The sequence below is a fragment of the Rhinolophus sinicus genome, linkage group LG01 (assembly GCF_036562045.2).
Source record: "Rhinolophus sinicus isolate RSC01 linkage group LG01, ASM3656204v1, whole genome shotgun sequence".
In the NCBI taxonomy this organism is placed as follows: domain Eukaryota; kingdom Metazoa; phylum Chordata; class Mammalia; order Chiroptera; family Rhinolophidae; genus Rhinolophus; species Rhinolophus sinicus.
This window is the reverse complement of record NC_133751.1, coordinates 202,718,978-202,741,929: the sequence shown is the minus strand read 5'-3', so window position 1 is coordinate 202,741,929 and position 22,952 is coordinate 202,718,978. Positions and strand designations below refer to the sequence as shown.

At 51.4% G+C, this 22,952-nt stretch overlaps 1 protein-coding gene and 1 long non-coding RNA gene across 2 annotated transcripts; both read right to left on the bottom strand.

Moving 5' to 3' along the window:
- Positions 1-360: 360 nt before the first annotated feature.
- On the bottom strand, positions 361-13,005 carry LOC109451453 (uncharacterized). Its single transcript, XR_012496037.1, has 6 exons — positions 12,987-13,005; positions 10,825-10,905; positions 9,757-9,896; positions 2,871-4,003; positions 892-974; positions 361-641 (listed from the first exon to the last, which is right to left on the bottom strand). It is a non-coding gene; the product is annotated as an uncharacterized LOC109451453 (long non-coding RNA).
- Positions 13,006-19,764: 6,759 nt separating this feature from the next.
- TEX44 (testis expressed 44) lies at positions 19,765-21,011 on the bottom strand. The gene has a single exon (XM_019739732.2). The coding sequence runs from the start codon at positions 20,905-20,907 to the stop codon at positions 19,765-19,767; it is 1,143 nt and encodes a 380-aa protein (XP_019595291.2). The 5' UTR covers positions 20,908-21,011.
- Positions 21,012-22,952: the final 1,941 nt, after the last annotated feature.

Sequence of the window (22,952 nt, the reverse complement as noted above, 5' to 3'; positions counted from 1 at the left end):
AAGAGGGCGGCAAACAAGAGGGCATGACATGGCAAGAGGTCACGCAGGAAGGAAGGCAAGATAAGGAGGGATCTTGAACTGCAGGTAAGTCCAGGCCGTTTGCTCTGTTTATAGAGTCCACTGTCCATATGACAAATTCTTAGAATCAGGAGCCAAGCTACCTCTTTAGAAGATTACTTTCGTTTTTGTTAAATTGTGAAACCATGCTGTTTCCTTTCTCACCTTGACTGCCGGGAAGCTCCTGAAGTGCTGGGTTCCTTACACTTTTGTGTATCTCCTAAAAGTCCCATGCGGGACTTTTCACCTAATAGATCCTGTATTAGTTCTGTATTGCTGCATAATAATATAACAACAAACATAGAAGTTTAACATAGTATTATTTATTATACATCACAGTTTCTCACAGAAGTCTGGACAAGGCTTGACTGGGCCTTCTGCAGGGCTGCAGTCAAGGTGTTGGCCAGGGCTGGGGTCTCATCTGAGTCATGACTGGGGAAGGATCTGCTAGCAAACTCACGGAGTGGTTGGCAGAATTCACTTCCTTGTCAGCCTCAGGCCGAGGCCTGTTTCTTGCTGGGTGTCAGCTGGTACTTCAGAATCTTACCCTCTCTGTAAGGCAGGCCACAGCATGGCAGCTTGGTCTTCAAAGCCAGCAGTGGAGGAGATATCGTAGCAGAAGGTGGTTAGAATTTTGTGTACCATACTCATGTGCACATAATCACATCCATCCCATGACCTTTGTCCCCTTCTATGGGTTGGAATAAGTCCCACCCACATTCGGGAGGGGGTTACACAAGGGCATGAAGACCACAGGTGCTCGTCAGATATCACCATTAGTTAAGTGAACTACTCCTTTTGGCAACTAAAGGTATCATTGTGCCATAGACATACCTATTGTCTCCTGAGGAAGAGAGTGAAGTGAGATCTCTTCCTGGTAAAATGGTCTTCCTACCCCCACAGCATCCACTACAGTGCTGGGCACAGACGAGCAAGACAACAAATATGGAAATGAAGAAATGTTTTAGGAGTCACATCACTGCTGGAAGAACCAAGTTTTCTACCATCAAGGTGATTATCTGATTTCATAATTTTCTCTATTGACGTTATGTAATTTAAAACCCCCATAAAACAATTGTAATAGCCACAAAGTGGGAATAAGGTCAGACATCAACGTTACGAATGGGCTCTTCCCTACAAAAATGTCTCCTAACCCCCCGCAGTTTGTCCTACTTTACAGAGCTATGTACATGAATACCCTTGCCCGGTTCTGCTAGTGCTCAATTTCACGAGCACAGTATAAGTACCTGAGCTCTGGAGCCAGGTGGTTTGGACTGATATCAAATTCAGCTGCTCACTGTATGACCTTGGACAAATTGCTTAACTTCTAATAATACCGAATGCTTATTTAGTATTTGCTACATGCAGGCTCTTTACATGTATTAAATTCATGTAAATTCATTTAACTCATATTACCACCCTGGGAGGTAGGCACCACTAGTATCCCCATTTTATAGCTGAGGAAACTGAGGGATAATGGTGAAGGCCTGGGCTTAAGATTCTCAGCCTGGGCAAGAACAGGGAGAATGAAGGGTAAATGGTGGACAAGACGACTGAGGACAAAGGAACAGCAAGCAGGATGCTTATGCCAGCAGATGCTTTCTAACCTGCCCTCCCCATTATCAACCCCCACCCGGGAGGATAAGTAAAACTGTGTGGTTTACTATTTGAACCACTTGTGTTGACGAAGATCTTGAAAATGATTTGCACCTCTGTGCAGGGTGTGGAGAGAAGAAAGGAGAAGCCAAAATGCCATCATTTGGGGAACTGGATTGCATCCTGCTTATGCCACCCTCACCTCAATATGTTTAGGTGGGTCTGGGGAGGCCTGCTTGTCTGACAGTTCCAGTCAATATATTAGGTGGCAGCGCTGGGTGAGAAGCTGTACACACTGAGGGTCTGGTGTTGCAGGATAGCTGTTAACTCAGTGAAAATTCCCCTATTTGATGGACTGGTGCCCAATCAAGGGGCTCTGTTTCAGCTTCTGGAACTTCCCACCAACTTCACAAGGGCAAAGGGCATCTGAGTTAGTCTGTGAGCAGGAGAGAGCCCAGCTTTGTGGGACCAAGGCTTCCTCATGGGTATAGCTTGGGGAGGTGGGTGTTCAGCCTCTGAAGAGCAAAGAGGGTTGAGAGCGAGTGGACCTCAACACAGGGGCAAAGCAGGCTCAGGTGACTAAGATGCATCTGGAGCAAGGGCCCTTTCAGAGCAGTTGGGCTCCCCATTACTGCTTAGGAAACAGGAGAATGCACAGGGGAGGGGGGAAAGCTGCTGGCACTCAAAGGGCTTTAGGGACAATCCCTCCCACCCCCTACAGAGAAGATAACTCTGGGTCTCCATAGACCTAAGTGTCCCGTATTGTATCCTCCTCACACCCTCACCTCTTTAGCTGTGTGAGGCCACCTCCTGTTTGGGCTGTGGGAAGCAGACCAGCAAGGATTCCAAAACCCCCACAGAACCAGACACCCTCTTTCTTAGTCCCTTCCTCTGCACATACGCAGCCTCACCCCTGTATCCTAGTTTGGAGACCACTCTTCTTTCTGGCTTCTCTGGTAGGGTTTAGCAAGCCTTACTGGAAAGCAAACACATCGTTTCTTCCACTTTTCCCGCCAACATGGCCGGGTAATAGCCGGAAAGCTGCGCTAGTGGCGGAGATATGCACAAACTGAACGCAGCTCAGCACGGACAGGATCGGAGCCCCGGACACACAGTCCCTAAGGCATACATGGGGATCTGCCCGAGGCGTGGTCTGGGGTTTCTGGCCTGCCCTCACTGCCTCAAACATTCCCCCGACCCCGCATCTCTCCACCGACCTTTTCTGCCTGCCTATCTGTCCTTCCTGAAGGCCGGGAGGGGATTCCGGGAATACAGGAGTCCCAGAGCTCTGGCGCTTACAGCCCTCGAGTGTGCCCATTTTCCCGCGGGGGCTGGCGCGTTTCCACCTGGCATCTGCCAGAGCTTGGTGGACCCCCGGTGATCTCCCCGCTCTGCCAGGCCGTGTGTGCGCGCCTGGGTTCCCCTCCGAGGTAGGGACTGCTAACGCCGGGACTGCGTCGTCTGCCCCTTGGAAGAAACGTGAGGCCCCTTCCACAATCTGGAGGTATAGGCGGCCCGGCTCCGGATCTGCAGACTGCACTCGCCTGATCCCCGTCCCGCAACGTGCAGCGGGGAGGGACTCGGAGAACCAAAAGCGCCTCACGAAGCGCGGAGGCGCGCAGGCCGAGAGACCGTCAACTTTGCGCACAAATGTGGGGCTCAGTGGCCGCAAGTCTTGGCGGCGGGGACCAGAGGGACCGAGCGGCAGTCTGGAGAGTGCTCGGCTCCCCGCAGGTGATCTTAGGTTCCTGAGGAGGGCGCCGCCCGAGCCTGGGTTCTGGAGACCGGGGGCGGGGAGGCTGCTCTGCCATGCTCCAATTGAGCCCTGGAAAAACCCCGGCGCGCGGGGGAGAGGCGGGCTGCCGCCCGGGACAACGGGAACAAAGGCGGCCCGCGGCCGGATGCAGTCATGGAAAAACCCATCGGGGCGCCGGGGCGCCGGGGTGGGGGCGGCCCTGCCACCCTCGCTGGCCTGCCGGGGCGGGGCTGCTCTCGGGCCCTGCCCCGGAGCGCTCTTCGCGGGTGGAGAGGGAGGCCGAAGAAGACAGAAAATGCCAGGCGGGGAAGGTTGGGCTGGGCTGGGCACCGGGAGCCAGGGCCCCCGTGCTTTGGATGCTGTGCGCCAGCCTGCCCGCGGTGCACACCCCGTGATCTCGGCCGCGGGGGAGGGTGGCCACACGCGGGGCACACGCAGCGCTGCACACGGCCACTTGGCAGCTGCGGCAGCCTGTGGTGGCCGGCCCTTAGGGGGCGCGCACAGACCCGGCAATGGCGCGGACGCATGTGCTCCTGCACACACAAGATCGTTTACACGCTCGTGCGCCCAGACACGCGAGCTGCCCGCAGCTCCCTGGGCAGAGGGAAGGAATGGGTCCCACCGAAGAAGGGGGCCGAAATAGATGCTCTTTATGGTGGTCCCCGGGGCCAGATAAGGCCCCGCCCTTAGAAGAAGCCGCGAAACCGGTCCCCTATTCCCGCCCCATTTTACAGGTGTTGGAACTGGGCCTCCCAGGGCCCGACGTGCCAAGGGCCCGCCCCAGGGCTGGAGTTTCCGACCGGTGCAGGACGCTGCCTACCCTGCCCTGGTCTCGTGAACCTGCCTGGACATGAGGAGGCGGCACGCCGTGGTTTTTTTTGTAGAAAACGAAAGTGTTGAAGTAAGTTGGACCCAGTGACTCCTGAGGCCTTTTCCAATTCTGACTTATGAGGAAGGAACTGGACCTAGAGGCCATAAATGGAGTTGGTGGGAGTTGAGAATAAAAACCTTGGTGCCTGGTTTGGCCTCAGCCACAGGCTCTTCCTGGTTCAAATGTCCCCTTGTGTATTTGTGCCGTGGGGTGTCGAGGCAAAGCCTGAACCTGTGGTGTCCCTGGAGTGGGGAAGAGATGTAGACTAGGACACGACTCTGAGGGCCAAGAGCCAGCTTCTGGGAGCAGGAGACCCCAGGCTGTACCTGAATGGGGAGGCTGCTGAGTTTGGGTAGCAGGTGGGGTTCCTGAAGGCCAGAGGACAATGAAGCATGCTCTCATGACTTCAAAAGGTTCATGATGAAGAAGGGACTGCCTTTACCCACTTGGATGTTTGAATTGTGGGAACACAGTTGTGGTTGAGGTTCTGGCCACTACGTAGAATACAGGGTCAACAGAAGCAGGGACACCAGTGAGACAATAGGGTCAAATGAGCTGACATCTACTTGTGGTCCCTTTGGGAACTGAGGTTGGAATCAAATGACCCAGCCCTGCCTCTCCCTAGCTTTCTGGTTTGAGGGATCTTAACCAACATCTTTGGCCCTCAAGTTCCTCATCTGTAAAATGGAAACAAGAGCTCTTCCATGAGGGTACTTGGGGGATTGAAAGTGGATATAAGTCCCCCTTCCATCCTGCCTTCCCTCCTTTTCCACGGCTCAAAATCCCTGGTCCCTAGGGTTCCTTCCAAGTTCATTTACTGTGAGCAGGTGGGGTCCAGTGGGACAAAGGCTGGGGGACAGCGCCCCCTGGTGGTCTATATCGGGAGGCCCCGGTCAGTCCGTGAAGAAGCACGCGGGCTAACCTGGTTAGTTTCTAATGGCGTCTGGCAATCTGGAAACACCAGGGGATGATCGTGGGGGAAGCCAAGGGAAGCCACTCAGGGAAGCCAAACCTTTCCTTCTGACTCAGTTACCCCCTCGAGCAGGCAGAGAGCATGCTGCTTCCCCACAGTAGCCTCTCCTCTGCCCTCTCACAGCTCAGCTTCTCCAGCTTTAACAATCTTCTCTTCTGCCCCTGAGGAATCCATGTACTTGGCATTTATACTGTGCGTTAGAGCTTACAAGCACTTTGACACACTGCTTGTCCCTGCGGTGTGCTGTTTCTGGGTGGTGACGGGGCTAGATGGATAGAAGATCGTGGTTTACAGCCTGGCTCCAGCACGGTTTGGATCCTGCCTCCTCCATCCAGCTGCGTAACCAGGGCGACATTCAAAACATTGACTAACCAGTAGGACTGGCAGCGACCAATCAGAACAGATCCCGCTGCAAACACCAGGTATAGCCAAATGAGTGCATATCTGCTGAAGATTCTGGAATAATCCCAACCTCACTGGGCCTTGGTTTCTCCATCTGCAATAATGGGCATGGCCACTGTAATAGTACCAGTTTAGAGGGCTGTTGTGTAGACTAACTTAGCTAATGTGTACAAAAGATTGAGAAACCAGTGTCTGGCACGTAGAAAGCACCCAGTAAGAATTAGCTTTATTACTGGTCCTGTCTCCTCGCAGACTCAGTGAAAGGATGATTCTCACTTTTAAGGGAGACTCCCCAAATGAGCCCATGTGTGTACCTGGGCTCACTTCCTAGCTCACCTCCGGTTTTCCATGCCAACTTGGTTGGCCCTCCTGTTATTCTACTCTTTAGAAGTTCTCAAATTTTACAATGCATATGAACTTCTGGGGGATCTTGTTAAATTACAAGTTCTGATTGAGGAGAGGTGGGTGGGGATTCTACAGTTCCTACAAGCTCCCAGGTGGTGCTGATGCTGGTTTCAGAAGCAAGAGTCCAGAAGTTCATTGCAGAAACAAGTGTCACCTGATGGATCTGTAAATGTTTATTGAACACCTGCTCAGTATTAGGGCTGGATTCCAACCCCACGTAGCAGACAGGCTGGCTATTGCACAAACACAGGTTAAAACTAAAAAATCAGGCCAAGGAGCAAATGTGCCGAACAGTAGGTGGTGAATCCATTCTCTGCCCAGTAGTCAGAATGATGCTCTAAAGGAGTCCATAACTGCCCTGCTTACAGCTGTCCAATGGCTCCCACCTCATTCAGTATAAAAGCCGAATTCTCCTGGATTTTTCCAGGCACTGCATCATCTTGTCTTGCTTCTGACTTCATCTCCCATCACTCAGCTCCATTCTAAACTCACCTTTTGTTCCCTTGAACCCGATACCCAACTTCCTTCCTACCTGAGAGCCTTTAAATTTGCCTGGTTAATGTTTGTCCTTCAAACTGGTGAATGCCTGGCCTCTTATTCAGCCTCTATTGCCTCCCAGAGAGACTCCTTGACTAAAGGCAATTGATCTAAAGTAGCTGCCCCAAGTCGCGATCAGATAGTCTATACTGTATCATCCTGGTTTTTTGTTTTGTTTTGTTTTTTTAATAGAACTTTCTGTCGTGCGGGGCGGCCTGCGGGGTCTCAGCTCCCGCTCCCCACATAAGAACACAGGATGTGGCTAGGCCAAAAAGGAACACCCACGGAACCATAGGTAGGGGAGTCATACCACTATAGTCTTACTGGAGGTTGGATTCACACAACGTGTGACCTGCTGTCCGCTTTTCTGCCAACCGACCCACTCTCCACTTGCTAGCTGCAATCCGCCTCTCTGCAATCCACAATCCACACTCCGCTGCTTACTAGCTCAGCCACCATCTTCTTGCTAGCCCCCATTCTTTCCTGCTAGCGTAGCCATAGCAGTCATATTAGTGGCCAATGGCTCACTGGTTACAGCTGACGGCCAACTAGCCACAGCTGATGGTCATCCAATCACAGTTGATGGCCATTTATTACCTGAGTCAGCACCTTTCTATGTGAGGCCAAGAGCCTGGAAACTGCTCTTTGGGGCTCTGTCCCCACAATGCCCAAGTTTGATGTTTTGGCATTTATTGCTGGAGCTCCGTGAGGACAGAGGTGTCTGCCTGTCTTATTCTGCTTTATGCCCAGCCCCAAGAACAGCATCGGGCCCAGAATCGGCCTTCATTGAGGATCTGTTGAGTGAACGAAAGAATGAGTGTTAAAGGGTGTTTAAAGAGGTGAGAGACACCTGTGGTGCCTCAGTGGGTGAGAGGAGACATCACAGAAAGCTCATGTGCAGAAGAGAATTATCGGAGCTCTCCTGGGGTCAGTATCTGTGGAAGGGTCAGGAAGGCAGCAGGAGCAGGCAGAGGGAGAAGTCGGGCTGCAGTTGGGGACTCACTGACAGGTAAGCTGGAAGGAGGAGCCGGGTGGTGCAGAGAGCCCAGCAGAAACCCAGGCAGGGAGTTTGCAGGGCCGGATCCCAGGTGGAGATGAACCAGAGGGCTGGGGCAGGAGTTCTCTCTCCTCATACCCTGAGGGCAGAGTGAGATGAATCATGGGTAGGATGAAGACCTTAGGAGGCTGCAAACATGTCCTTGACTTTTATTCTTATATATTGTTTTAGTGTTGGTCAGTGCCAAATTCTCATCAATCAGCTGCTAAGCATATTTAATCACCTTATGTAGACACCTCTCCTATATTTTCTTCAAGAGCAAGTGTTCTTCAGCTGAATAGAAAACCAAACATCCAGCATTTGCAAAAATGAGCATTTCTGAAAGGATTCTGTGTTTTTGGTCCTTTGATGGGCAAGCACTGGGCACATCCCCCCATGTGGTGTCTGGTGGGCCTCTCTGAAGACCCCCTGGATGCCCAGATTGTATTGAATGGATGGTTAAGAAGTAGCCAGCAGCAGTGTGGGGGAGAGACCAACAGATGGACCCTGAGAGATGGAACAGTGCCCAAGAAAGAGGTATGCTTGGTATCTAGGATTCACTAGCTGGGCCGGCTTCATGAGCGTACAACCTGTGCAGTCACACAGAGCCCCATGATTGGCTTAATGCTTTGCATTCACCTTCTTGACATTGTCAATACATTTGGAGCAAGGGGCTTTGCATTTTCAATTTGCACTGGGCCCCGGCAAATTATGTAGCTGGTTCTGCTTACCAGCTCTGGTGCCTGGGCCCAGGGCTGGTTCCCCAGGGATCGTCTGGGAAAGACTGAGGAATCTGGTTGGGAGGTGAGCCCAGGTGCATTCTTGAACGGATTCTGCATGTGAATCAGAAATCATGGAGCCTGCTTCACCCAGAGGAGAGGAGAGGACAAGGGCTAGAGCCTTTTCCCAACTGCTGATCAGGCTGTGGAGATTCATTCAGGGGTGGGGGAAGCCAGCCCTGAGGCTGAGGCCACTCTTTTACAGATGCCACAAGCCTCCCACCCTCATAGCGCCTGGTTAGCTGTCAGACTGCTGACAAGACGCTAGGGTTTACAGGGCTGGGGAGATGCCTCCCTTGGGCAGGACAGGCAGAGCGTGGCCTGGCTCCTGGGCAGACAGCTGCTCTGGATGTCAATATTAGGCCGGTTCTCTGAGGCCTGGGCCTGGATCTCTGTGACCCTCAATTCAGCCTGGCCTGGCTCATTGGTCTGGGGAAAGGTGGTGGCAGCTCCTTGGAGAAGACTGTGAGAAGCTTGGATGATGTCCTGTTGTGACAGGTGCCACAAAGAGCAAGACCCAGTTGCAGCGCCCAGAGTCCTAAGGGCCCCCCCCCCCAGGCCCAAATTTAGGTCACTGCTTTGTCTTTGCACACTTGATGGTCTTTCTGCTCCTGTTGTGTCTTGTCCCTCAACTAGGTTCAAACCTCCTCTCTCCTCTGTGACTGATACCATCTGCCTCAATTTACCCATGTACTTGTTACTTTCTCTTGCAGTTCACTCTCAGTGGGCAGAGCTAGGGCCTGTTTCCTACTTTATTCCTCAGTCATTTTTTTTTTTTTTCCAAGTCAAGTTGTTGTCCTTTCAGTCTTAGTTGTGGAGGGCACAGCTCAGCTCCAGGTCCAGTTGCCGTTGTTAGTTGGCGCAGCCCACCATCCCTTGCGGGACTCAAGATGTTGAACCGGCAACCTTGTGGTTGAGAGCCCTCTGGTCCCATGTGGGAATTGAACTGGCAGCCTTCGGAGTTAAGAGCATGGAGCTCTAACCACCTGAGCCACCTGGCCGGTCCTCCTCAGTCATTTATGAACAAGGAGCCTCTCATTTTGTTTTTGCATTGTGGCCCCAAATTATGGAGCCCATCTGCTGATCTGCTCACCAGGGCAGAGAGAACAGATACACAGGTGTTAGAGACCAGAACCTGACAAGAGGTTCTGAGTGCTGGAGGTGTCTGACAACTCTGAAAGGTCAGCCACAGTCCCATGGGAATGCGGTGCTGAATGCCTACTGTGTGCCATTGAGGGTAGCAGTGCTGGCCTGGCTGGTGCAAACAGAAGCCCCTTTCTTCAAGGAGTTTACCCAGGAGAGCGTTTATAAGTAGGGCAAAACCTGGCGGTCCAGGGGCCTCACCCGCAGGAGCGGGGAGAAAACCCTGGCGGCAGGGAGCGGAGGAGGGGCGTCCTCCTGCCGGTTCGGCCCTGCCCCGTTCTGGTCGCCGGCCTCCGAGAACTGAAAGGGCTTCTGTGTTCTGTCCCCCGCCTGCCCGCGGGCTGGGAGCACATTTCCTCAGCTGCGCCAGACCCGGGAGGCTCAGCAGCCCCTCTGGGGACGTACACAAATAGTTCCAAGCCCAGCTGCCGGGCCAGTTACCTTGGAAACCAAACTCAATCGCCTGACGTCACCGGGCCGTTGCGTAGCAACCGGCACAGACTCTCCCTCTCCCAGCCCAGGCGCTGAGGTCGTGGTAGCTACGGAGGCGGCGGCGGGGGCGGTGACGCCCCCGTCTGGCCCCCCTGTCCTTGCTGCCTTTTGCCCGCCAGGCTGCGCCGTGTGTCCTGCTCTGGAGCTGCGGCCGTGATCCCGGAGCTGTATCTCCTTGCAACGGAAGGGGACCAGCCCCAGCGGAGGAAACGGCGCCGCCTGGCCCCAGGCCGGTCGTGTAGGGCCCCGTTGTGGCCTAAGTGTGGCTGCAGCCAGCCAGGATTTCTCTCGCAGAGAGAGGTCCTTGTTCGCAGTCACCCGTCTGATTGTCTGATTTTCTGTTCTTACCAGGCCAAGGAGCAGGTGGCAGCGCGGGGTGTTTTCATTCCCCACCCCTCCAATCGCCCAGAAAATCTCTGCCGAGCTTGGCCACCTGCCTTGGAAGTGTAGACACTGGGCTGTGCTCATGCCTTCCTCTAGTCCTGCGTCTAACCAAGGCGTCTGTGCTATGACATCCATCTCCTTGCCTGGGCTGAGGAGCCAGCTCTGGTCCAGGGAGTGGGGACGAAGGGGCCTGCCTGACCACCTCCCTGAATTTCTAGTGTGGGCCTTGTTCTTAGGCTGCTCCATCCCCTGCCCATGTCTATTGCACACCACAGCCTGTGATCATCTGCTGAATCCCGCAGCCCAGGCTGGGAGGCAGCAGAGACTCAGAACCTCACGCAGAGGGCCAGCAGCAACCTGCCGTTGTGCCCTGCTCTACCTCGACTCACCCACCTTTGGCTGGGGCAATCCCAGCCACCTTCGCTGCCAGAGGACCTTGCTTGTCTTGTTCCAGCTCAACGTCGTAGAGGCCATCTGTGGGAGGTGGTTTTCCTCACCAAAAACTGTATTTTGACAAGTACTAATAAAATAAAGGCCATCAGAAATGAATCTAGGTGTTTTAGGTGAATCCTATTTTCTCACTGGTCGATTTTAAAATTCAGAGATGCAGAGGTGTTTTTTTAATCTGTGGAGTTGAGGGGAGTTCACCTAAGAATGCCTCAGATCTTTCCAAAGCACTCTGTTAAAGGGAAGTTCTGACTATGGGTAGAACAGTCACAGACAAACTTATGTGTACTGGGTGAGCACACCCCAGAGCTCAGAGCCTAGGACTGGGCAAACATCTGACCTCATCTGGAATCCTGGCCTGTTTCTGTGGGAAAGGTAACTTTTATCTGCTGAAGAGTGTTCAGATGCTGGAGTGGGTAAGGTTAAGACAATGCCACCTACAGTGCCGGACCTAGGGGTGCCAGGAGGGGACAGGCTGCCTCGGCTCCCTTCTTCCCCTCTCTGGGAGGGGTGTGGCTCGGTGTGCACAGATGCCTGGTCAGAATGGTATTGGGAGCACCGAAGAGGAGGGATTTCCAACATGTGATCCAGGCTGGGCCAACCAGATCCTTCCCCTGGGGATCTATCAGACTGGAGCAAGGAAACAGGCCTTTCCTCTTCGTCGTGGAAGTGTGAGCTTGTGGGCCTGGAGCCACATTTCCTGCAAGGAGCAGAAGCCTGGAGGAGAGTGTTGAACAAACTCAGAAAGAGTCTGGAGGCTTTGGCTAGAAATAAATGATAAAGATTTATTCAAGAGTCTTAGGATTTGCAAACCAGAAACACAACTAGGCAATACCTAGAGAGTGCCAAAGAAGAAAAACTGAGGGTTCTTATAATAAAAGGTATGTTCTTGAGAAGAATGGATCCTGCATTTTTAGGCTCAGGATTGGTCCAAGATGGTAATCCTGTCGATGACCAGTGGTCTGGATACATGAACATTCTTCCTGTCTTTCAGAGGGTAATCAGCAGGTTATCTGGAGGTCTGATGTCTATCTAGACATTGACCCAGGACTGGAAAGTTCAAACGGTCAAGTTCTCAGGCTAGTTAAAACAAGAATAGAATAGTTTCCTCAGGGCTCAACCTTCTTCTTTTTTAAATTATTATTATTATTATTATTTTATTGGGGAAGGGGAACAGGACTTTATTGGGGAACAGTGTGTACTTCCAGGACTTTTTTTCCAAGTCAAATTGTCCTTTCAATCTTAGTTGTGGAGGGTGCCGTTCAGCTTCAAGTTGTTGTCCTTTCAGTCTTAGTTGTGGAGGGCGCAGCTCAGCTCCAGGTCCAGTTGCTGTTACTAGTTGCAGGGAGCCCAGCCCACCATCTCTTGCGGGAGTTGAACGGCAACATTGTGGTTGAGAGGACGCGCTCCAACCAACTGAGCCATCCCGGAGGGAGCTCAGCTCAAGATGCCGTGTTCAATCTTAGTTGCAGGGGGTGCTGCCCACCATCCCTTGTGGGACTCGAGGAATTGAACTGACAACCTTGTGGTTGAGAGCTCACTGGCCCATGTAGGAATCGAACTGGCAGCCTTCAGAGTTAGGAGCATGGAGCTCCAACCACCTGAGCCACCAGGCCGACCAGGGCTCAACCTTCTTGATTTTAGTGATATAGCAGCTTGGCTATAGTGACCCCATTTTATTTCTTCACTCCTTTCCTCAAGAGGCAGAGTTGCCATGGGAGGTAGAGGACACAAGCGATGGAAATAGTTCTTACAGCTTTGAGTTTCTGATACCAGATGTCTCCAAAGCTAGTTCCCTCCTAGCCCTTCTCCGCCCAGCCCATCAATCCATTGGTGCTTAATTAAGTAAGCTACTTCACGTTAGGTTTCTGTCACTTCCAGTTAAGGGACTTCTGACTAATACACAGGCAAAGCAGAACACCCCAAGAAAGGAAGAAAACTGACATTTGTCACATGCTTACTGTTAAATGCTGTTTGTTTCTTTTTAATATGCATTATTGATCCCTATTTTATAGGTGAGGAAACTGAGGTTTGGAGGACTCCATAGGGCAAGCCAATGGCGGCTCAATGGATACTGCCTGTCTAGAGTCCCCTCAGCCAAGCCTAACCCTTGAAGGCCTTTGCCATGGTTGGGTGCTTCCTGGAGGGCTCTGGGCCTGCTGTGATCTGAGTCTGGAGTACTGTTATACAATCATGGCCGTGATGTTGGGCTCAAAGCAACTCCAGTTGGAGAGTCTGTGCTCTTCTGACCTCCTGCTCTTCCTCCTCAGAGCTTCCTAGTGACATATTTCCAGCCTCTGTCAGCTCAACTGGTGGCATCTCAGGATATATTCTGAACCCCTGTGACATAAGAAATATATTGGTCTCTACCCCCTGGTTCCTGGAAGTTTTTAAAACACTTGGAATTTCCTGAGTGATAGGGGTAACTCTTGGAGGATGGGGGCTGCTCGCCTGAGGAACCAACCTTGGGATTGGAACTTTCAGCCCCACCCCTGGCCTTTGGGAAGAGAAGGGATGGAGAGTGAGTTAATCACCGATAACCAATATTTTATTTAATCAGTCATGCCTACCTAATGGAAATTCCATAAAACCCATGAACAACAAGGTCCAGATTGCTTCTGGGTTGTTGAACACATCCATGTGCCAGAAGGGTAAGGCACCCCAACTCCTCGGAGGCAGAAGCTCTTGCTCCCTGGACCCTTCTGGACCTCGCCCTATGTACCTTTTCATCAGGCTGTTCTTTTGTATCCTTTATAATACCCTTCATAATAAACTGGTGATAGTGAGTAAGGTTGTTTCCGGAATTCTGTGAGCTGTTATAGCAAATTATCCAACCTGAGTAGGGAGTCATGGGAACCCATGAATTGTAGTCAAATTGTTACCGGAGAATGGGCTCTTCTTGGTGAGGTGTCCAGGTTCTTGGTGTCTCGCGCAAAGAATTGAATGAGACACAGAAATAAAATGGTGAAAGAGTAGTTTATTAGAAGAGATAGTACACTCCAAAGAAATAGGAGTGGACCCAAGCAGAGAATGGTTCAAGGGCCCAAGGTGGCATTATTGGGAGAAATAGTACAATCCAAAGGATTTGGAGAGGGCCCAGAGCAAAGCCAAAGCTCAAGAGGCTCAAAGGGATCGGACTGGTGAGGACTTGGAGTTTTTATCCTTTTTTCCCTAGAATGGGCTGTTCCTTTCCGTGGGACCACATGATTGACACCTGTGATTGACAAGAGGCTATTACCTCATCTTTTTATTTTTATTTATTTAATTTTTAATTTTTTAATTTTTTTTTACAGAGTGGATGATGTGTCTGAAATAAAGTGGCCAAAGGCATCTTATAATGTTTTACAGGTCTTTTTCCAGAATTGTCAGTTTATGAGATACGTAGTAATTCTGTATGTCCACTTTAGGGTTTCAGGACTCGCATTTGCTGATTTGTTTGTTCAATCACTCATATAGACCCTTAAACAACTATCGTTTGAGGGCCTGTTCTGTACCTGGAATGTTACCCAGCTGATACCATCAAAAGTTCAGAGGTTAGTGCAGAATCGGATAAGAAAGAAAGCTTCCATAGTACAGTGTTATAAGTATTAGGACAGGGATAAAATGTACTATTGGATCCCTTTCCCGTTTTGTTTCTCTCTTCCCCTTGCTGTACTACCTTTGAGTCTTCCACCCACTACCTCGCCCCTCCCCCACATCAGTCATTTCCAGGAAGGACCTGGACTGGGGGTTGACATGGAGTGCGAGATGGCAGCTGAGGGGTTCTTACCTCATCTTTTTAGACTGTGCATGTTCCTTCCCAGAATGCAATCTGTTATATAGTAACGGACTTCCGCGTATATGTATGATATTATAATGATGGTATAATGAGGCCCAGGTGAAATGAAGGTCGTTGTGGCCTTTACTGCGCAGGTGTGAGTGGCTGGTTTAATCTAGTTGGGTATTTTGTACCCATTTGTTCCTCATAGGGGTAGATAATCAATAAAAAGGGGAAGTTTTGGGTGGAGAGGGGAGGTCTTTTGGGCGGTCGCATTCTGTGGGTTGTGCAGGAATGCAGAGACCCGATGCCTGTCTCTAACTGCCTCCCTAGTTTTCCCCTTGAGAGACATGATCCCCATATTGGGAGATTCATGGAACTCTCGCCCTATCTGATCTCAGATGAGAGGAAGGGGTCTCGAGATCTGCCTAGAAGACCGTGTTGGCTTTGGTTTCGAGCTGTCCCTACCTACTGGCAACCTTGCTGGGGTATCCTCTGTATCCCCAAGTCCCCTGAATGAGGAAAAATAGATTTTAATTATTAAATCCGTTAGCTCTATAGAGCCTGTGGCCGTTCAACCAGTCACTCAGGAGTCGTTAATTGTCCAGGAGTTAGGCTGGGAACGAGTAGGAAAGAACATTAGGCTTCAATGATTACAATCAACAAGTATGAATCACAAGTTTTAGGGTAATTATCTAAAGCAGGGGTAGGAGCTAAAAAACTGGGGAAAAGGAAACTTAAGGAGAAGGAAACTTCAAATTTCTATAGGAAAGAAAACAAGTTTTCAGTGGGAGGGGCTACTTGTTGGCCTGTTTCAAAATTGGACAGAAGTGTGGGTAACCTAGGGGCCCACTACATACAACTGGCATCTTTGGTGGTGCAGTCTTGTGGGACTGAGCCCTTAACCTGTGGGGTCTGTGCTAATTTGAGGTGGTTAGTGTCAGAATTGAATTTAATTATATGACACCCAGGTGGTGTCCATAGAGAATTGGAGAATTGGTGTGGAAAACCCACACATTTGGTGTCAGAAGTGTTGTGAGTAGAAAAATAATTATCATTTAACTCATTTCTTTCACAAGTGGACCTCAAATCCCCTAATGTCAGGGCTGTGGTCTTGTGGCCCTCCTGCTGCAAGCTAGTGGTGCCTTCCCTCCAGCAGAGGGCGCTGTGCTCCCCCATTCTTGGGGACTCAAAGCTCAAGATCCAGGCCCAAGAAATAGGGCTTCCTCTTAGTCCAGAGAGGGTCCAGTTTTTCATTTAAATATTTAAGTATGTACTTAAGACCTTAGTTTACCTTTACAGTTTATCACATTTCCCTGGGGGACTGCCCTAATCTATGATCACTTTCTTTTGGAGACACCCTTTCCTGGATCGAATCTGTGTCTCATCCAGCCAAACCTATAAACTTGACCACAGTCATGCAGTGACTTCAACCAATTAGCCAAGTGGCTGTAGACTAAACAAGAATATTGTCCTTACAAAATAAGTAAAAACACGGACAAAGATTTATTTTTATTTTATTTTTTTACCATATTCAAAGTGGTCTTAAATTTCTGTTATTATAAAAAAATTCTTTAAAAAAATATTTGAACTTTTAACGTGATTTGAATTTGTGGGACACACACACACACACACACACATCTGGGCATGCACGGGGGGTTGGAAGGGGTTGAGCAGTCTCAGGTCACAGGTTAGGTTCTCTGGAACATAGACTCTGAGCTAGAAGAAAGCCACAGTGGGTGGACGGGGGATGGAACCTGTGATGCAGACCCCACATCACCCCAGCCAGCTCCCTGGGTGCTCTGGAGCTGGAGTTGTCCTAAGTTGGCCCAGGATAGTCAGGCCTTAGACTCCTGCATAAACCAGTCACGGGATCGGGCTCCCCAGGAGGGCATGACGTTGGGCCAGGTGGCTCTTTGAAGGGGCTGGTGCTGAAGGCTGTCCCCTGGCAGTGCTCACAGCAGCTGGGGGAACAAGTCCTTCACTGAAGGGGGCAATCCACCTTGGGGTAGAGGCCACAGTATCCCTTCTGCCGTCTGCCAGAACTTGTTGGAGCCCTTCCCTTAGCCAAGCCCCTGCTGGGCTCAGATGTTAGGATGCTGTGCCCGCCCTGCTGGCTCTTGGCCCAGCCTCAATGTTTCTTTAAGCAGATCCTCTTCTTACCAGCAGAACCCACACCCAGAAAGATCGTTATCAATCCTAGAGAAACACTGTCAGGTGTTAACCATGGTAAATAAAGGAGAAGGCGTGAAGAGGAGAAGGCAGCTTTGTAGGGGTGAATTTGTAACTGAGTTATTCTCAGCACCAGAGAGTACCCTACATACAGTCACCCCGTTATCCTGACAACTGCTTATTCTTTGTCTCCTTACACACCTTCTGCCTCTACTAACTACCTCTCCCCAATAGTGTTCAATTTTTCTCCATCACACATGGTGACCTACACCCCTGTGCTGTGCCTTTCCTTTCTCACTCGGGACACCTTATCCAGAGCTGGGGTGCACCCACTTCTCTCCACGTTGGGCCCTGAGTGTGCAGCTCTGACCTTCTCCCGAGGTGCACTGGCACCGGGATGCCTGGGGGTCCCACCTGCAGAGAAGGTGTGTTGCCAGGCAGATTTGCCAACACAACTGTTTATCCCACAGCAAGAGGAAGGCTGGGAACAAGCAGGGAAAGTCAGTCCTTAGCACATGGCTTCACAGAACACTCCACAATAATCCTAATGACCGCTAACACTTATGTGCGTATAGCACCCAATTATGCCCTGGACACTGTTGTGAGCACTTTACTCATTAACTCATTTAATCCTCACAATAGTCCGATGCAGGAGGTGTTATTATAGTCACTTTACAGATGAGGGAACTGAGGCCCAGAGGGATTCAAAGTAATATAGCTAGTAGGAGGTAGAGCCAGGATTCAAGGCAGCCTGGACCCCAAGGCCGTGCTCTTTATAGCTCTGCCAGCTTTAACACACTTCCTAAGGGGATCCCCCAATTCTCAGTGACCCTGGCCCCAGAGGTAGGAATGAGGCCCAGGCCAGGTAATGAGGTATCTCATTGCCAGGGCCTCAGTGATTGGTTCAGTAGAACGCATGGGAGCCAAGCTAGGCCCAGCAGTACCCTCCCTCGGGACTTTCCTGCCAGAGCCAGTGGGAACAAGGGACTCTGTCTTTCCAGGAAGGTGGCTGAGCCACCTGAGAATGAAGCCAGCACAGACGGGGGTGGGGTGGGGGGATGGGGGCAGAGCTGGAAAGACAGCTGGGTCCCACCACGCCCACACTTGGCAATTGTGCTAGCTGGCTAATCCCTCCACCTAATCAGGTTTGGTTTCTGTTCCTCTGATCTTTCTTTTACCATTGCAGTTTCAGTATCTAGCAGTAGCTGGCACATAGTGGCATTTACCTGGTTCAAAAAATATTTGTTGACAGCATTTGGGGTCTACCCTGGCATCTTTGTTGCCCATTCTGTGCTCTGGGCTCTGGCCAGGTTGAGCTGCTTGATCCCCGCCCCCCACACCCAGCACCAGTTACAGCTGCCTTTGTTCTTACGCCTCTGGTCTCTGTCGGGGGGACACCATCTCTCCTCTCTGTTTAGGTCTGACTCAATCGCTTCTGGGGGCAGTGGGTGGGGGGTGCTTACTGGGATCTGAACTGACAATCTCCCTCCTGAATTCTTTGCTTTCACTGCATGGAAACAGTTAACATCTCACCTACAGAAAGTGGCAGCTCCTTGAGGGAAGGGGTAGACACACCTGGTTTATCCTTGTATCCCCTTGGGCCTGGCATCAGATTTCCTCATATGAGCCGCCTGCAGGGGAGGAGTGGCAATTGTGTGCCTCTGGGGCCAGACAGGTGACATCAATCACTGATGCAGGCAAGATAGGTCCTTCTAAAGCGGGCAGCTTTGCTACCAGTTGCTCTGAAGAAATAAGACCCCTAGATTTTCCAAGAGAAGCAGAAATCCATATTTTTATGCAAAATCTCTGAGTTTTTAAACATTGGCAACGAATTCACAATTTGAGAAACACCATATAGGGCAAAAAAATCCATCAATGGGCTGGTGTCGGCCAAGGGCCCCTTTTGGAGATGCTGTTAGAAATGACTAATGGATGAACGAATGAATCCATGGCCAGGCCTGCAGCATGAAGTGTGTGGGGTGTGACTGTGTAAAGCCCTGGCCAGGGGCAGAAGTTGGGGCTGATGTCCAGTTAGAACTTCATTCACCAAGTGACATAACTGGTGTGGCACTGTGTCCAGCCAGAAGGTGGGCTGGTGGCTCTTCAAAGCAGGCGGCTGCCTTTCCAAGGTGACAGAGTCATAGACAAGAGCAAAAGCCATGTAAGGAGACCTGGGTCTGGGGTGCCCCACTTTGTCCTGGTTTGCCTGGTTTAAAATCTGGAATTCCCACATTCTAGGAACTCTCCTGGTCCCAGGAAAACCGGGACTGTCAGTCACCCTCATTAGATCCCTGTTCCCACCTATCCCTGGCTTGCTGGAGGATCATAACATGGCACCTGAAATGTTTGGGCTCATTAAATGCTGGACACCATGTGTTAGGACCTGCATGGTTTCCCTTACGTCTTATAATGTCTTCATGGTGTAGATTCATTATCTGTTGTATGGAGGAGAGTCAGAGATTCAGAGGGTGAAGTGAATGGCTCCGTGCCCTCACCCTCTCTCAGAGGGCCCTAGCAGGGGGGCAACCTGAGCCCGCTAGGCCAGTAGGCCCTGGGGAAGGGTCAGGTCTCACTTCCTCAGGAATGCACTTACCTGGTTGGCAGTCCAGCGAGGATCAATTTTTGCAGGTCTGAGACTCCCACGCCTGACCCTGAGCCCTGCGCAGACTCTATTCTTTACATGCTTGGCCCCAGCCTCTGAATGGGACCACCTGGGAAGCGTTCAAAGGATACCTTTCTGTTTCCAGAACTCCCTAATCTGCTCCTGTTCCTCCACCCTGTGCCCACTGCACGGACAGGGGATAAGGCCGGCACTTAGAAAATAAATATTGCTGGTGATTTATTGCCTGGTCTAGGGAGAGCTGTCCAGGGCAGGGGTGGGCAAGGGAGAGGGGTGTGAAGGTCTCAGGGCCTTGGGAGGTTACTAAGCCAGTCCTTTGGGGCTCCCTGCACAGGGTCTAGTCACAGTTGCAGCCAGTATGGTGTGGGGTGAGGTGGCTGGTGAGGTAGTGCACGGCCGAGTGGATGCCCTCTACAGTCCTCTGCTCCATCCTCTCTAGCATGTGGGTGACAGAGCGCAGGACCAAGTCGGTGCCTGCGACCAGCCCGGAGGAGAAGGCCAACCTGACGTTCCCCAGAATGCTGGAGACAGAGTGCAGCCTGGGGCCCCGGCTGTGTAGCAGTTCTGACAGGGAGCTATGGCCAAAGGCCAGCAAACCCGAGGCCACGCCCATGGTGGCCTCAGACCACACCAGGATGTCTGCCAGGGAGCTGATGTTTAGCAAGCTGGTCATGGAGCGCATGTAGTCGTCCTCCTCTCTGGCCATGTACAGGCTGAGGTCCAGCGGTGTCCTCCTCAGGGCCACCGTGGGGGCTCCAGGTGAGTGGGAGGCACTGCTCCCTGGGGAGGGAGGGACTGGCTGAGCCTGCAGGTCTCCTGAGTGGTCCACCAAATCCCCCTCAGTCACTACCTGGGACTCAGCCGATGGCAAAGCTTCAGTGTCAGGATGCAAGGCCTCCGGACTTTCAGGTTTCTTCTCAACAGCTTCAGTGATGCCTGTGGCCGGAGTGTCAAGCTGGCTGTTGGCATCTGCAGTGCTCACAGTGGGCACATTTTGGGGAGACTGTACCTCAGCACTTGGGGTCAATGGAGCTAACTCCTGCTTCCTGTCCAGGGCACCTACCGCTTGTGGTATCTCCTCCTTAACCAGTGAATCATGTTGGAAAGTCTGAAGACTCTGAGTCATCCTTGAATCTTGCACTGGCCTGTCCCATACTGGGTTCTGGAGGCTCTTGGATGTTTGCAGGGCATCTGGGGCTGGGTGGGCAAGCTGGGCTTTGGGCTTCTTGGGCTCCTGGCTGTGCTCTGCATCATCTTCATGCTTGTCCTTGTCCCCAGACACTGATATGGCCTCGGAGGTGGCTGGCTTGATGGAGGCCTGACTTACATCCTGCCATTCAGCTGACACTGCAGCACCATCAGGCACTGCAAGGAGGGGGACCTGATTTTGGGACCCTCCTGTTGGGCTGTCTGAAGACCTGTTGTCATCATGTGTGGGGATGCTGGAGACGCTGGCATTTCCTGAGGGCACGGTGGTCATCTAGGCCCTCTGTCACTTCTGCTGGTTGAGGGAGTGGCCATGCCCCTGCTGGGCCGAGTTGTCCAGGTGGTGAGGTCACAGGGGGCTGTTGGCAGCTGGCGATGTCACAGGCACCTGAGCTTCCAGAATGGTTGCCCTAGTGGGCTGAGTCCATGGGACCATTTGTAGCTGAATTTGCAAGTGCAAAGGAGAAGAAGGTAAACATCTTGGAAAAGGATGGAGGTGTGTATATAGGTGCAGGTGCCCTAAGGATTCATAATGGCTATGACTGATGAAAGAGGATGAGATGAAAGAGGATGTGATGTATAATAAATCCTATAAGGGACCACTCCCAGCACCTCCCTGTCAACACCAGGGATTCAGACCCTGGTTGGGACAGTCTTTCGGCAGAAAGTCAGTTTCCCAGCAGTGGTGAGTAGGAGGAATAAGTGAAGGTTAAGGGCCTGGGCAGCTCCTAGCCTGACTGTCTTTGGTTGTGGGGTACTATACACTGAATGTTTGTGTTCCCTCCAAATTCATATGTTGAAAGCTAATTGCCAATGTAATAGTACTTGGAGGTGGGGCCTTTGGGAGGTGATTAGATCATGGGGGTGGAGCCCTCATGAACGGGATTAGTGTTCTTATAAAAGGAACCACACAGAGCTCCCTTGCCCCCTCCTCCATTGTGAGGTTGCAGCTAGAAGACCACTATCTTTGACCCAGGATGTAGGTCTTCACCAGGCACGGAACCTGCAGCCCCAATGGACAAAGACAGGGGTTAACCCTTGTGATATAGGATAAACAGTCTCCATCTTTGTGCTCAGCTGTGTTGGGAGGGCAGAGAGGGAGTACAGAATCCTGGGGAGTGTCAGACAGCGTGATGATAATGATGATGATGAGTCTTCTGGTTTGGACAGACTGCTGGCTCTCGGGCTCATGGATGGTTTGCCCTTCCAAGGGGCACTCCACCAAGTAAGCCCAAGATTCCCTTGGAGCGGACATCTGTGCGTGGTGACTCCCAGGTCATTTCCCAGACTTCACTCACTAGAAATCCATCCTCTGCCCCAGGAGTAAATAGTCCTGTAATTGCCCCAGTGAGTGAATATTAGCGTTGCCCACACCAGGGAGTATGTTCTAGGGCAATGGCCTTTTGCCAGACTCTCTGGGGAATCTGGGGGTCCCTCCCAGTGCCTTTTGCCTTTGAGGTGGGTTATTTCTAGACCCTCTGCTGCACTAGTGTGTGGGTGATGTGAATCCCTGAGTTGGAGCACCCATAGCAATGAGGGTGCATAGCAAGACGGGGTCAGACCCCAGTCCAGCTCTGGGGGTGGGTCATGATGTTCTAAGCCATTTCCTCGAGCAGTAACTGGATCAGGCCCAGGTCTTCATGCAATGCTGGCCATGAAGCCATGACAACGAGGTGAGGTCTTCTAGGGCCTCTGGGAGGTTTCCTTGCTAATCAGGAGACCGAAGAAGATGTGGTCCACCTCTGTTCCTGTGCACAATCATATTGGGCCTCTTGTGACCACGAGGGCACCTGGCCTGAGAAAAAGCCCCACATAGAGGATGGTGGAGCCGTTGGGTCGCAGGAAAGTAGAGCAAAGGCTTGATCAAAGTGCACCTGCGCCACCACAGACTGTGGACCATGGGGCTCCTCATCCGAAAAAACAAACGTTGTTTCCCCCAGAAGCTACAATGTGAACAGAGAACTATAAGCCAACCTTGGCATCTGTAGTGGGTCGCATTGTGGCCCCCCAAAAGATATGTCCATCTCTTAACCCCTGGATTCTGTAAAGGTGACTGGTCTTTGCACGTGTAATTAAATTAAGGGTCTTGGGAATCATCTGGAATTAGGGTGGGTCCTAAATCCAGTGACTGGTGTCTCTATAAGAGAGGAGTGTTTTAACTCTGTTTTCCTTGATTCTGTGTGTCTATTTGGCATTCATGAATCACAGAGCCAAAAGTATTTATCTCTCCTGCAAGTCAGCTTGCCTGGAACTCTCATTTCCGGTGCAGACGGGCTGATCCAAGGCTGACCCCCCCACCCACCTTCTTATCTAACTCTC